This window comes from Littorina saxatilis, linkage group LG5 (genome assembly GCF_037325665.1).
Source record: "Littorina saxatilis isolate snail1 linkage group LG5, US_GU_Lsax_2.0, whole genome shotgun sequence".
Classification (NCBI taxonomy): Eukaryota; Metazoa; Mollusca; class Gastropoda; order Littorinimorpha; family Littorinidae; genus Littorina; species Littorina saxatilis.
This window is the reverse complement of record NC_090249.1, coordinates 21830596-21845624: the sequence shown is the minus strand read 5'-3', so window position 1 is coordinate 21845624 and position 15029 is coordinate 21830596. Positions and strand designations below refer to the sequence as shown.

Genomic DNA, 15029 nt, shown 5'->3' with positions numbered 1-15029 from the left:
GCTGCCAGAGGTCCAAGAAGGAAGGGAAAGATTACAGCTATTGAGAAGGTTTTAACAACCCCCAAAAAAGCCTGACCCTTGCTTCCTGCAACCAGCATGAAATCAAACCCCTTGTAAAGGAAGGAGATCACACCAAGCAAAAACAGTGTGGGCCTAAAACGTCACCGAGAAACTTCTCCGCTCAGTGACGACCCTAGCCCAAGCTGCCAGCAGCCTGGCTAAAGCCTTATCCAAGGCATCCTCCCTAACCCAAAAGAGCGTTCAGGGAGGATAAGATTGCCTATAAGAAAGCACAGAAGAGAGTCTCAACCAAAGCAGAAAACTCCAAACCATGCCATCCTAGCTCCTCCAGAGAGGAAAGGGAGGAGTAACATCATGAAAACTCCATGTTCCCTGTGGTCTGTAAGAGAAGCTAGAAACTAGCCCCTGGCAATAAAAAAGTCCGGATCAGACCCTGAGCCTGAAAAATTCCCTGCTATCTTCTTCCGCACTAAAAGTGAGGACGAAGCAGCCGGAAACCCCGAAGCCAGCAGACCCCTGCGTATGAAGCAGCGGGAAAGGTGTAGGCTGAAGACCACTATCCTAAGGTGCGGATCAAGCCAAAAAGTGTGGCATGTGGTAGGCAATCACCGCAGACTCAGCAAATGAAACAAATTGCGAGAAAGCCTGTGAAAACCCAAAGCCATCCCGGAAGAGGAAGGAAGAGAGACACCCCCAACCTATCCGGGACAAAGTAAACTGCAACAGCAGCCGCTCTATGTACGGGAAGCCTACAACCAGTAGGCAACCCTATACACTCCCCCCTCCTCAAACAAGGAGTCCGCACCAGTTGTGTAAAACACAAAAGGAGGGGAGACAGGGGAGGTCGCGCACTCAATACTCCTGCCGATAACACCGCCAAGAGTGTGAATGAAAAGCGTGATCAGTCTCTGACTGCCAACCCAAAACCGCCCACCTGAACAAGAGGTGGGGGAAAGAGGGGTTGGTAACTGGCACAGATCTCTGCCAAGAAGGAGAGAGAGTGGAGAAACAAGACAAAGCCGGGCCCGGCGCGTCTTACCCCACCCGCTGTGCTAGAGAAGCATCCCAGTGCTAAGAACCAGACTACCTGGTTTGAACCACAACTCACCCCAAGTGGGGAGGGGGGTGGTCCAGCACAGCCGTAACCCCTAGAGGGGGTAAGGACTGAGACAGAGAAACGGCCGTAAACGGCCGATCCTCACTCGTCCACCTGCCGAAGTCAAGTAGCCCTATCACTCACCCACCCCTAGGAGGGGGGGGGGGGGGGGTGACCTATGCTGGTTAAGGACAATGACCACCGGCCAGGCGATACTATAGCCGAGTACCCACAGACCATTGTGAATACAAAGAATGGGAGACTGGAGAGAAAGAGTATGTTCTGTCTCCCCTGTCACAGGTAGACAGCCGGCACAGCCCGTGCAGAGAACAAAACGGAGCAAAGCTCATTGTTCCCTGACCACTGTGCGAGACACCCTGCCGAGAACAAAAGAGAGTCAAGCTCATTGTTCCGCGACCACTACCCGCGACAAGCGCAGGCAGCTAACACAGCCACCTGTCCCAAATGGAGCCAATAAGGGGTATGTAACGTAGCCTGGAAAGCCGTACATAGCACCCCCGCTGTGAAGAAAGGCCTGAGCCACGCCATGCCCCAGATGGGGAGGGGGATGGCTCGCCGCAGCAGTAAGAGCGACGGAGAGAGACGAACCGAGCAACGGCCGACCCCCCTCCGTCCACCTGCCGTAGTCCTATAGCCCACCGCCCGCCCACCCCGATAGGGGAGGAGAACGATTGTCGGGCCAGGACAATAGAGGCACAGACTGTGAGGACAGTCCAACAGCGCCCACCCCGTCCAACCCAGAGGGAGGGAAAGGGTGGAACGCTACTCCAGCCCCCACCCGATCCTGCCCGGTGGGCGGGAAAGAGTGAGCCACTGATACCCCCCCCACCCTGCCCCAAATGGAGCAGAGAAGGGGTATGTAACGTAGCCTGGAAAGCCGCCACCCGAACGCGCCCGGGGGGCGGGAAAGGGTGGGAAGCTAACACGGCCCCCTGCCCGCAAAGGGCAGAGTGGGACAAGCCCAGGCCGTGACTTACCGTGCCCCCCCACTCCCCCTTCCTCACGGTAAGGGGGCTGCATGACCGACCCAGCAGTGCTGTTTTTAAAGCAAGCCGAGCGGCCAAAGCAGGCAGGGAGCTGGCCCCCTCTCCCAAAGGAGAGAGTGCTCACGAACAACCCAGTCTACCAGTGGCAGAAAGGACTGAACCGAACTGGCCGTTTGCACCAGGCGACGGTGCGACGCAGGAGCGCCCCCCCTATCCCCCCCATTGGCGGGGGGGCTGCGTAACACACTGTGAAGTACCGGCGGTAATCAGAGTGGTTAGACGCAGGCAGGGAGCAGGCCCCCCCTCCTAAAAGGAAGGGGTGCTCGAGAACAGCCCAGAGCCACCAGAGGCAAAAAACGGGCTGAACCGAACAGGCCATTTGCACTTGACCACAGTGCGAAGCTGACGAACGGGAGGGCGGGAACCGCCGATCTCGCCTGAAACAGCTGAGAATACAGACCAAAACATCGTTAAGTCCCCCCAAAAGGAGGACATTGACTGATTCCTCTTACACAGAGAAAGGGGAAAGAAAAGCCACACGGCCACCCCCCCCCCCCCCCATCAGTCGCACCGACGACGATCCAACAAAAAGTCTATAAGGAGCCTAAAGGTTGATTAACCCCAACAGGGGAAGCGAGCTGTGAAAGAACTGAACCCGCCCTCGGAGGGATAGGAACATAAAAAGAATTGCTGTTTGACGGATCTACGACCCGCATAATAGGCAAATCAAAGTTCTTAGCCTACTCTTAGGTATAGTTTTCTAAACCAGGCTAAGAGCCTTGTCACCTTCCAGTCTCACGCCAAGTTTAGCTTTGTTGTCGGCCATTTTAAGACCGGCGAAAAACAGTCACCCAGAACAAAAAACTTCTGCGTGCGTGTTCAACACAAAGCTATCAACATTTATACCAAACATAAACAGGAAAGATCTCACCAAAAGGTAGACGGACAGGTAGACCCCCAAGAACCGGCTAGTCTCAAGGACGAGCAGGCATGAGAAGGCCAAAAGTGAGAGCGAAATTCGGACACGTCCACCGTGTGTTGTCGAAAGTCGAGAATGATTATTACGGATGCGGGCGCTCACGTGGTGCGCAGGGTGTTATGGGTAACCGAGCAAGGTCAGGCCATAGCAACGGCTATGGCGTCGCTTTTAGCTTGGTTACCACCCTACTAAGGGCAGGTAATTTGAGAGGTTTTTTCGACATCTAGCATGTGGGACTAAAGTCAATGCATTCATAAGAATTGGAGTAAGAATATGTGATTAAACTAAAGTAAATTAAAACATTTTTGTTGAAAAAAAAACCCCATACACTATTAGATATTTGAAAATGTGACACAAAACGAATGATAGAAAAACACGTCCGTTCTGCAAAGTTTGCAGAAGGCGTGGTGTTTTCCCTTCATCGACGAAGTGACGAAAGGAAAGTCTTTGCAGTAACTCGGCTTGAAAACCTGATTGTACTTCCGAAGCTCTTTACTGTCCCCTTCATCTTCTGAATCGGTTTCGTGAGTTCGCTTTTCGCGTGTAGCCATCTTGGACAGTTTAAAAGAAACACCGCAATGCGCATGCGCAACTCGATAGGCGGATGACGTACCAAACCAATGCTGATGTACGGTTGCCCCCCTTTCGTGATTTAGGCACGGATACGAAAAGAACAAACACAAAAAAACGCGTACGATTGATTTTTTTTTTTGCGTATGATTTTAATGTCTGGCGTATAATCGTACAGCGGTCTTCAATTTCGTAAGATTGTACACAAATTTCGTACAGTAACCAGGTCTGCATCATAATCCATCTTTTATCGTTCATATAAAAGAAATAACATCTTTTACAGAATAATTTTTAAAAAAAGATAGGGAGGTTATTTCTTCATTTTATTCTGAATTTTGGAACGTTAGCAGTCCATCTCTTTTGTACTTTTGTGTCTTTGTCAGCCATTTTCATCCTCCCTATTTTTGACCAGAACAAGTTCATCTGATCAGTAGCTCAAATTCATATCAACCAAACTTACCCAATGACCGTGCCAGCAGAGCATGCTCTCGGGTCTGCCCTCCGGATTCGAACCCAGTTTCAAACTCTCCCCTTGTGGCGTTGATGACCAGGATGGCCACATCTGCCTGTGCCGCTCCTGAAAACAGCAAGACTCTCTGCTCATTGTTATGTCTCATGCTTAAAAACAGAATGCATAGCAGCAAAATCACTATTATCAAGAGAACATCACCTGAAAATGACATGAAGGCTTTCTTTGAAGCATAAGGTGTACAGTTCTCTTATCACCACCCAGTCTCAGGTTTGGAATATACATACATCACACACCAGAAAAACAGGGACGTCCAATGAAATGATGCAAAGACTTGCTTAGAAATCTAGTTTACATTTTACAAAAAGCAGATACAATCTTTGAAATCTGGGCTGGCCATACCACACACATAAGCTGTAGACATGTACGGAATCATCTTTGACATAAATCTCCACAATGAGGGGTTTCTATGGCAATAAACTGGTAGGCAGTCTTGGGGTAACATACACACACATCACAGATTCATACCTTGTTTGCAACATGTACACAGTGCAGAATAATACCTTTGTTTATTTGTTTATTTGGTGTTTATTGGCGGGTATTGATCTAGTTCATAATATACACTTCCACCCAAAGACAAACCAAAGCCTCTCTCCTCACCTGTGATCATGTTGGGAATGAAGTCTTTGTGACCTGGGGCGTCCAGTAGAGTCACCATCTTCTTCTCCGTCACAAAGCGTGTTTGGGCCACGTCCATCGTCACACCACGACTCCTGAAGCCAGTCAAAGTATTGTATAGTTTCTCACAATCAGTACAAGTAAACAGAGAGACTAAGAAAATGAAAGTATAGTACAATTAAAGAAAAAAAATACACAAAAAAAACCACCAAGATATCTCTCTCTCATGCTTCAGAGTGACACAACACTTCACAGAGTATTGCCTCTGATTCAACAATAATTATTTCCTATCGACAATCTGTTGTGACTGTTTAACTGTTTTGGTGAAGATATTTTTTACAACTAAGATTCTGATCTTTTGAACTACTCTGCCTTCAGACTGCACTATACTGCTGGGGAAAAAAAAAAAAAAAATCCTGCATATACTGCGAATTCTGCTTATCCCACTATACCGCTTACAGAACTGGAAACCCACCCCTTCCCCTGTCACTCTTCGTCTTACCTTGCAGATTTCCATCTTCCTACACATTGTGAATCAGCCCTCAAAGTGCATGGGTTCCTTACAATTACTGTCCTTTTCATCCTTTCATTTGCACCACTTTTGCTAACCGGCACGGTTGGCCTAGTGGTAAGGCGTCCGCCCCGTGATCGGGAGGTCGTGAGTTCGAACCCCGGCCGGGTCATACCTAAGACTTTAAAATTGGCAATCTAGTGGCTGCTCCGCCTGGCGTCTGGCATTATGGGGTTAGTGCTAGGACTGGTTGGTCCGGTGTCAGAATAATGTGACTGGGTGAGACATGAAGCCTGTGCTGCGACTTCTGTCTTGTGTGTGGCGCACGTTATATGTCAAAGCAGCACCGCCCTGATATGGCCCTTCGTGGTCGGCTGGGCGTTAAGCAAACAAACAAACAAAAACAAAAACAAAAACACTTTTGCTGAAAATTGACCTACCTAACCTTACTCCCCACCCCCTCCCCCAAATTCAAACGACAGTGTGTTGCCCAAGATGTGAATCTAACGCATGATCAGCACTCGCCTTTCTTCGTCCGTTTCATCCAGCACCCAAGCAAAGGCGAAAGAGCTCTTGCCCAGTTTGCGTGACTCCTGTTCGTACTTGTGCATGGTCCTCTGGTGCACGGAGCCCAGCTGGTACAACAGGTGACCCATCAGTGTACTCTTACCTGCATCTACATGACCTGCAAGAAAGCAGAGGAGGGCTTGTCATTATGTCAATGAATTCATCTTTTTTTCTTGCGCACTGACTGCAGATGCATGTTTGTGGCAAGCACTGAGACAGCAAATGACCATCTCCAATAATTACATAAAAAAGAAAGGAAAACCAAACCATACAACAATTACTGCCAAAAACAAAGAAAAACACCAGTACAGTATTTTAAAGTTGCCAGCCTACATCAAAGGGACATTACATTTAAAACTCTACTGCTAAAATAATAACAAAACTAGAGAGAGAGAGAGAGAGAGAGAGAGAGAGAGAGAGAGAGAGAGAGAGAGAGAGAGAGAGAGAGAGAGAGAGAGAGAGAGAGAGAGAGAGAAAGAGGGGGGGGGGGGGGGGAGTGTGTGTGTGTGTAAACCAAGCATCATAAAACAGAATACTCTACCTATAACAACTAAATTGATGAGCTCTTTGTCTCCTTGTCGCTTTGCATATTCTGCTTTGGCATCTATCTTTTCATTTTTAGATCTGAAACATACAAATCATAAACCAAAATAAAAATCATGACAATCTTTTCAAGCCAAAAACAGCAACAACCAAAAATATTTAAAAATAAACACGTGCTGCTTTTTCTATGAAACAATATGATAGTTACAACAGGTAGTGGTGGGAATGATTTATCTTTGTACGGGCAAGAAAGACTCTTTCAATAACTGACCAGCTAAGGAGACTTCTTTCTGAAGCAAACATAAATTGATGATTTTGATATAATGCTTCACTACATTTGTTCACTTAATTTTGATGCAGATGATGATGGTGGTGTTGAGTTTGTGTGTGTGTGTGCGTGGGTATGCCTGTGTGTGAGTGAGTGTGTTTGTGTGTGTGTGCGTGGGTATGCCTGTGTGTGAGTGAGTGTGTTTGTGTGTGTGTGCGTGGGTATGCCTGTGTGTGAGTGAGTGTGTTTGTGTGTGTGTGTGCGTGGGTATGCCTGTGTGTGAGTGAGTGTGTTTGTGTGTGCGTGGGTATGCCTGTGTGTGAGTGAGTGTGTTTGTGCGTGGGTATGTCTGTGTGTGAGTGAGTGTGTTTGTGTGTGTGTGTGCGTGGGTATGCCTGTGTGTGAGTGTGTGTGTTTGTGGGAGGGTATGCCTGTGTATGAGTGAGTGTGTTTGTGTGTGTGTGTGCGTGGGTATGCCTGTGTGTGAGTGAGTGTGTTTGTGTGTGTGTGTCCATGGGTATGCCTGTGTGTGAGTGAGTGTGTTTGTGTGTGCGTGGGTATGCCTGTGTGTGAGTGTGTTTGTGTGTGTGTGTGCATGGGTATGCCTGTGTGTGAGTGAGTGTTTGTGTGTGCGTGGGTATGCCTGTGTGTGAGTGAGTGTGTTTGTGTGTGTGTGTGCGTGTGTATGCCTGTGTGTGAGTGAGTGTGTTTGTGTGTGTGTGTGCGTGTGTATGCCTGTGTGTGAGTGAGTGTGTTTGTGCCAGCGAGTGTGTTCGTGCATGCACAAAGTTTACACAGCATCGACATCATTCTACTGACTAAACTAAATAAACCAACCAAGTCTCGCCAGAAAACACTGTGGTCATTCTCATCAAACTCACCTTGAGGCAGATCTGGGAACTCCCATGGGAGCATGATCTAACTTCTGAGGTGTTTGAGGTCGGGAGGAAGACGGAGACTCTGTGCCCTTTGCTGCTGCTCCCGAGACGGATGAGAGCGCTGGATTTTTCACTTTATCTCCCCCTGACGCGACTGACAGCGCTGCAACTTCTTGGTTGAGTCGATCAGCGGCATCCTCGCCTTGACTTTGCTGTACAAAACTATTGTTAGTGTCCACGGCAAAACCTTTGGTGGCACGTTTAGGGGTTGATAGTGTTAACACAGGTCTTGGTGCAGAAGGGTCCAGAAACTGCTTTTGCTGTTCCAGGACTTCTTTGACTTCTTGTTGTTTCTGTTGCTGTTGTTGCTGCTGCGCTTGCTGATTCTGATTGGAGGCACCTGTGAAAAGGAATCCAGAAAAAAACAGTACAGATATTCTGATGTTGAAATTGGTTGGATGCCCTTGAGTTACCTTCTTGTCAGTAAAAGCCACTTTGTCTTATTGTTATAAACTTTTTCCTCATTTAAAACAACAGATTGGGAAAAAACAGAACACCCACAGGACTACTTATCTAATCTTATCTTACTTTTCTTCTGCAGATGGGGGTCCTTCTCACTTTTGAGCTAAATCAATGCTGTTAAACAACAAAAAACCAAAAAGTCTTAAGACTCATGTGTTCACAATTTAAAAGAGAGAGATATTGAAAGACAGACAGTGGAGAGAGAGAGAGAGATTTAGAGAGAGATTTAGAGAGAGAGATAGAGAGATTTAGAGAGAGAGATTGAGAGAGAGAGAGGGAGGGAGAGAGAGAGAGAGAGAGAGAGAGAGAGAGAGATAGAGATAGACGAGACACACACACACAGAATGGCAATGCTTTCTGTTACTTTGCTCTAAATCAATGAGAGCACCAGCTCTTACCTGAAATCCAAGACAATGTCAATGAGCCATGCAACCATATCTGGATCCCCTGCCTTTATAAATTGTATTTTAAACAGCTATAAATGGCACTTACGTTAGCTACTCCCCCCAACCCCCACCCACCCTGACACACATGCATGTTGCATGCAAAAACTCAGGCATGCATACACAATAAGACTCCCTCTGTTCACAATTTTTCTTTTTGATTTGTTTGTTTTGCCTGCTTATTCAATTTGAACCGTATGAAGTGGTGTTTTCAGTAGCAATACATTCACAAAGCATTCACTAAAGCGAAAATTGAAATGTCAGTTTATTTGTCTTTCATGAGAAATTCATCCATAATTAAGCAGCTATAATTTACAGATTAACAAACAAAACTTCATAAAAATGTGCGGAACCTTAAGAAGCTAGCAAGTCATTTGCAGGTGTATATAACGGAAAATAAACATGATTGGCTCAAAACAGCAAAATTCCGATATCTAGTACATCAACTATATTTACCAACAATTGTCATGCCCCAGCTTAATTAAACGCACACTCCTTCCTAGGATCCTGTGAACAGAATTCTGCTCCTAATATCCGGTCTACCTGGGCTTAAGTTACATGGAATAAGGCCATCCCTCCACTTGGATACATACCAAAAATCTACAGCCTGACTCAGCTTTACGCCCACAGTGGGAAAATCATTAAGTGTTTAAGAAGCCATTTGTGGTTTTTGGCTCACGTAAGTGTAGCCTATGCGATGGTAAACTTTGTCTGTCTGTGCGTATGTATGTATGTCTGTGGTAGAAACTTTAACATTTGACTGAACACCGAAATACTAATTTCACCTGGTTATTATCCAAGCAACATCTTCATATTATTGAAGCAATGATCAACATTTCGTCGGCATGTGTGCAGTTAAAATGTGTTTCCAAAGAAAACGGGTGGTGGGGGGTTTTGGGGGCAAAAAAGCAGGTGACTGGTTTGTGTCGTGTGTGGTATGTAGACCAGGTCAGGGGTCAAGATCAGGTCAGGTCGTGTGAAGGATTGTAGTATATGTGGTGAGTGAGAGAAATTTGTATTGACATTGTGTGGCTGTGTCAATAGAATGATTATTTCTAGCGCCTGTATGGCGTCGTAGGCCGTTATCATAGGCATGACGTAGGTTTCAGGGTTTCGTCATTTCAAAGGCAGGAGTGCCAGCTTGTGTCTATTGGTTACGTCTGCGTGTTCGATTTGGATGAAACACACAGACTATGCATTTGTTTGAATATTCCTGAATGGGGAATGTTTAGTTTTGTTCTTAATAAGTTAAATTAGTTTAGATCGTATTGATAAAAGAATGTTTGGGTTGGCGACGCATAATCAAGCAGCGTCATATAGGGCCCTCTCCCCCCTTCCCCTTTTCCCGACTAAAATGAGTAAAAGTTGAAATGAACTCGCCCAACATTGAAAACAAGCGCGGACTTGTGACCGGGTACTGGCAGAGAAAAGCATGTCAAGCTTTGCCGGAATTTGTATGCATTGTGGATTTTTGTGCATTTGGAAGTGAAACAGTGTTTGGATTTGTGCCTGTGCATAAGCTGTGAATCATGGAGTGGATTGTGCATCTGCGAAATAATCCTTTTCCTGGGAATGTGCCACTGTTTGTGGAATCCGTGTGTGTTAGTGTGTACCAACTAGACTGATCCAGTGATGGAGTGTGTGATGGCTGTAAACTCTTCGACAAGCGCTTAGAATTGTACCCACGGAATACGCGCTATATAAGCTTCATATTGATTTCCTGGATTTTATTGGCCAGCCAGTAGGGAATGCTGTTGTGAACCAGGGAGTTTTGTTTCGTGTACAGAGATGATGTAGACCAGGTGAGAATAGACCTTTTGTTATCGGTACACCTTCTTTGGAATTGGCACAATAATTTGATGTGTAACTAACAACAGAAGAGAAGGCCAATGATAAGATTGAGAAAACCAAACATGCATGATGCATTTTAATACTGGAACTTGAATAATTGTAATTGTGGTTATGATGACTGTGTGAGATGATACTTTGATATGAATTGTCGTTTCGGTAATTACTGACTTTGCTTTTACTTTTCCCAGCCGAGCGGACTCTTGGTGGGATAGCGTGTTTATTTCCGTGTTTTTCTTCTAGGTAGTGTTTATTATCGTGTTTATTACCGTGTTTATTACCGTGTTAATTATCGTGTTTATTACCATGTTTATTGTCGTGTTCATTACCGTGGATTTTTCTAGAGCGTGTTGTGTGTTGGTAGAGCACACACTAGTGACTTTACAGTGTTGTGGCAACAGAACTTTTTTTTTTGTAGTAGAGATTTGCCTCAAGCTACTTTTGATTTGAGTGCGGAGTATATGTTTCCACCTTTTTCAGACTAAATGTTGAAAGTGTTTATTGGAAAAGTAGCATTAGTCTGACGAACCTATTTTTAACTTTTATTTTAAATGCTTGGTGATTGTGTGCGTGAGTGTTATGCAATAAAGAGGACAGAGAACATTATTCAATGCATTCATCGAACTTTGATTGTTTGTGTATTCTCTCCCTCTCTCGCTTCTAATTGCCAACACCCGCATGCGCTCCACCACATATAGATTCACTTTTCAGTTCTCACCGAGCTGCATTCGAAGACGATTTCACATTGTTCGGTTTCTTAGCTCAAGAAAAATAGATAAAGAAGATACCAAAGGAGATTTCCAACAGTCTGACCTGCACAGCATGTTTCCATTGTGCGCGAAGGAAGAGCTGTCGAAAGCGCAGTGTCAATCTGGCAGTCGTGTCCCCGGTAAGTACAGACAGATCTAGTGTCTCCCACTCTTACAGCGTGTCACGTAAGCTTACTGATAATCTGTTTTGTTTAATTTCTTTCTATTTCAGCAGACACGGATATCAAAAACAGTGCTGGGCAGTCACCTCTAGTGAAACGAGTTGATATAAACTGCCTGTAATGTTTGGATGTCTTTGTTCTTGGTTCGATTTATGTGAATTTCAAGACTTGCAGTAGAGTCTCCAGTTTCCTCTGCCCGTATAAAACTGTCCACCATTTCTTTGAACATGCAGATATTAGGAAACGGAATGAATCTGTTCTCAAAGTCAAAATGATTACGATTTTGCCTCAGTTTCAAAACATGCTCCGTCATGGTTCTGTCTGTAAATTTTGGTGCCTTTCAACAACTTCCTTAAATTTGAAAGACAGTTTTTGAAAGCTAGATCTACCTAGATCTGTATCGCGTTTCATTCCAGACTCCTTCTCTTTGATTGTGCTGTTTGCTGTTTACGCACTATCATGACTCGCTAATGTTTGGAACGCTTGGTAAACTTACCTTGAAACAGCTTCCTTTTCTTTGTTGGCATTTTTTTTCAAAGCAGCACAACGTAAGATTAGCTTCTTTTGGACAGCAGGTAGAATGCGAGTTTTTGAGACAACGACAGTCGTGCAAAGAAGGCTTGCTGTGGATGTTTGTTCTACATAATGGCACATGTGATTCTGTATGTTTCTGCGGTTAATGTTAATGGTTTATTTTTTCCTCTGTTGGTTTCTTCCTCCTGAGTTGATTGTTATCACTCAAACAAGATCATAAGAGAGCAAGGGCGGATCCAGGATCCTAAGGAGGGAGGGGGTGTGGGGGGGCACACCCAAACGTTTTTGCACAAATTTGAAGGCGCGAAGGCCTGAATTGAGGGTGCAAAGCGCCCAAATTGAGGGAGCGAAGCGCCCGAACATGCTAGGGTGGTCCGGGGGCATGCCCCCCCCCCGGATTTTTTTTCCAAGGAAGCAAAATGCTGTAACCTAGGGCCACCTGAGCTCAGAAACTGTCATTTAATCATTTCTCTCTCTCTTTTTTCCCTGAAGGGGGGGCCCGGGCCCCCTTCGCCCCCCCCCCCCCCCCTAAATCCACCACTGGAGAGTACCTCAGTTGCTCCTCAAAATGGACTGTGAATAGTGTGTTGACTGTGTTGACCGTCAGAATTATTTTAAGAACCAGGCTGCTGCAGTCAGTTGACATGTTTCGCATATTGTAGGGTTCCCATGCTGCATAAGTAAAGTGGTTTGTATAACCTGACTATTCAGTATCAAAACATTGTTTATATTTGTGTAGGTTGTATTTGTAGTCATCACAACTAATCGCATTTTGCCTTTTGTTTCAGAAAGGAGGATAAGTAACAAGATCGACGCAGCCTCAGCCACATGACGACTTCCGAATTTAGATCCACTCGGTATGGTGACAAGTCTTGAGGAAAAGTATAAGACTGAGGACAGCAGTGGAAAAAGTGACCACATGGCAGGTACCTGTTGCCTAGTGTCTGCAGTGAATTGCTTAGTGTCTGCAGTGAAAAAGACAGATAAGCGGATGGTAGGTTTCCAAATGAACACAGTACCCGCAGATCTACTGCTGATTTACGACGGGCAAGCTACAATCCAGGGCAGAGAACACTGCAGCGTTGTAATCCAACTCTTCATTTGTTTCAGGAAAGCACGTCCTTACAAATTAACATTACAACTCTCTGATACAAAGACAAAGTGCATAGTGTACCACAGGAACATCCCGATAATTGAGTGGGACAGGATTAAAAAAATTCCCAGGGCTGCAGTGAGGAAGTACACGGTTTTTCTGTCATTGACCTTAATAGTTTTCACACAGCCAGTATGCGAAATAATGGTCCTCTTGGTGACTGTTCATGCCGAAGCACGCGGAGCTGGTTGCCAGCAGAACAATGCATCACTGGACAATATCATAGACTTCAGAGTGCGAGGACCAGGGAAAATAACCTCATGTGAACCTGTCCGAGTGTGACCATCGTGACACCCATATTATTTACTCTTAGTCGTATGACAATTCCAACACGCAAGCTCTGTGTAGGTTAATAATTGTAGATTGTTTGTTTGTTCGTTCATGTGGGCTGAAACTCCAACGGCTTTTACGTGTATGACCGTTTTTACCCCGCCATTTAGGCAGCCATACGCCGCTTTCGGAGGAAGCATGCTGGGTATTTTCGTGTTTCTATAACCCACCGAACTCTGACATGGATTACAGGATCTTTTTCGTGCGCACTTGGTCTTGTGCTTGCGTGAACACACCGAGGAGAGTCTGCACACAAAGTTGACTCTGAGAAATAAATCTCTCGCCGAACGTGGGGACGAACTCACGCTGACAGCGGCCAACTGGATACAAATCCAGCGCGCTACCGACTGAGCTACTTCCCCACCCCATAATTGTAGATAAGCTTTGCCATGATAATTATGCTGATGCAGTTTAAAAGTGTGTGTGTGTGTGTGTGTGTGTGTGTGTGTGTGTGTGTGTGTGTGTGTGTGTGTGAGAGAGAGAGAGAGAGAGAGAGAGAGAGAGAGAGAGAGAGAGGATTGCACAAGATCTCCTTCAGGGACAACTACACCAACAACAAATACACAGTCATTTTATACGTTTACCTTCTTTTGAAAATTATACATGGAGTAGATATTATGCGTTAGTTTTAACTCTGTGAGACTCTGTGTGTGTGTGTGTGTGTGTGTGTGTGTGTGTGTGTGTGTATTTGTGTTACTGTTTGTCGATTTCTTACGGGAGCCTTGAAGGCTTCGCCTCTTGTTACAAAATATATTCAACAACAAAATCCAAACCTTACATTACAATGATAATTTGATATTCTTTCTCGCTCGATTTCCAATACTTATACAGCAAAGTGTATTTTTATCAACAGTCCTTCACATCCTGCAAAACCGGCACGGTTGGCCTAGTGGTAAGGCGTCCGCCCCGTGATCGGGAGGTCGTGGGTTCGAACCCCGGCCGGGTCATACCTAAGACTTTAAAATTGGCAATCTAGTGGCTGCTCCGCCTGGCGTCTGGCATTATGGGGTTAGTGCTAGGACTGCTCAGTCCGGAGTCAGAATAATGTGACTGGGTGAGACATGAAGCCTGTGCTGAGACTTCTGTCTTGTGTGTGGCGCACGCTAAATGTCAAAGCAGCACCGCCCTGATATGGCCCTTCGTGGTCGGCTGGGTGCTAAGCAAACAAACAAATATCCTGCAAACACAACACTCAATCCACGCTTTATAATATAGTTATGTAACGACATACTTACTGTACTATAATAAGCAGAAAAAACCCACTGGAAACTACAAGTCAAATGAGCGAGAGATAGAGATGAGCTAGCTCTAGCCATGACAATCATAGGAGAGAGATCTATGCTGTGTCTCTTACTACCTCAGCCTCACTTCTAAAAAGTCTGCAGGCACCCTAGCCCCCCTCCCCGCTAATACAGTCGAACTCGCTTAAGACGAATCACTGGGGATCGGAAAAAAAGTTCGTCTTAACCAAAATTCGTATTAAAAAAATTGATTGATTTTTTTTATTTTTTTTATTTATTTTTTTTAAGTCTTGTACATTTTATGGTGTTTCAATTTGTTTCTTTCGCAACTTTCATGCTGCTTCACATTTGGACAATAAAGTGACATTCAGTTACATGTCTCATGTTGAGTGATGATTGTTGAGTTTGAGTGAGAGTGAGCACACAGATGTTTCATCCAG

The 15029-nt window shown here is 45.3% G+C and overlaps 1 protein-coding gene across 1 annotated transcript in view; it reads right to left on the bottom strand.

The window, feature by feature from the left end:
* Positions 1-15029, bottom strand: part of LOC138966554 (HBS1-like protein) — a 52542-nt gene that overhangs the window by 14273 nt on the left and 23240 nt on the right. Inside the window, exons 6-10 of the mRNA XM_070338825.1 lie at positions 7591-7987; positions 6440-6522; positions 5857-6016; positions 4803-4915; positions 4134-4250 (exon numbers count right to left, since the gene is read on the bottom strand). Coding sequence (XP_070194926.1) covers positions 4134-4250; positions 4803-4915; positions 5857-6016; positions 6440-6522; positions 7591-7987 — 870 coding nt within the window. The remainder of the gene's footprint in view (positions 1-4133; positions 4251-4802; positions 4916-5856; positions 6017-6439; positions 6523-7590; positions 7988-15029) is intronic.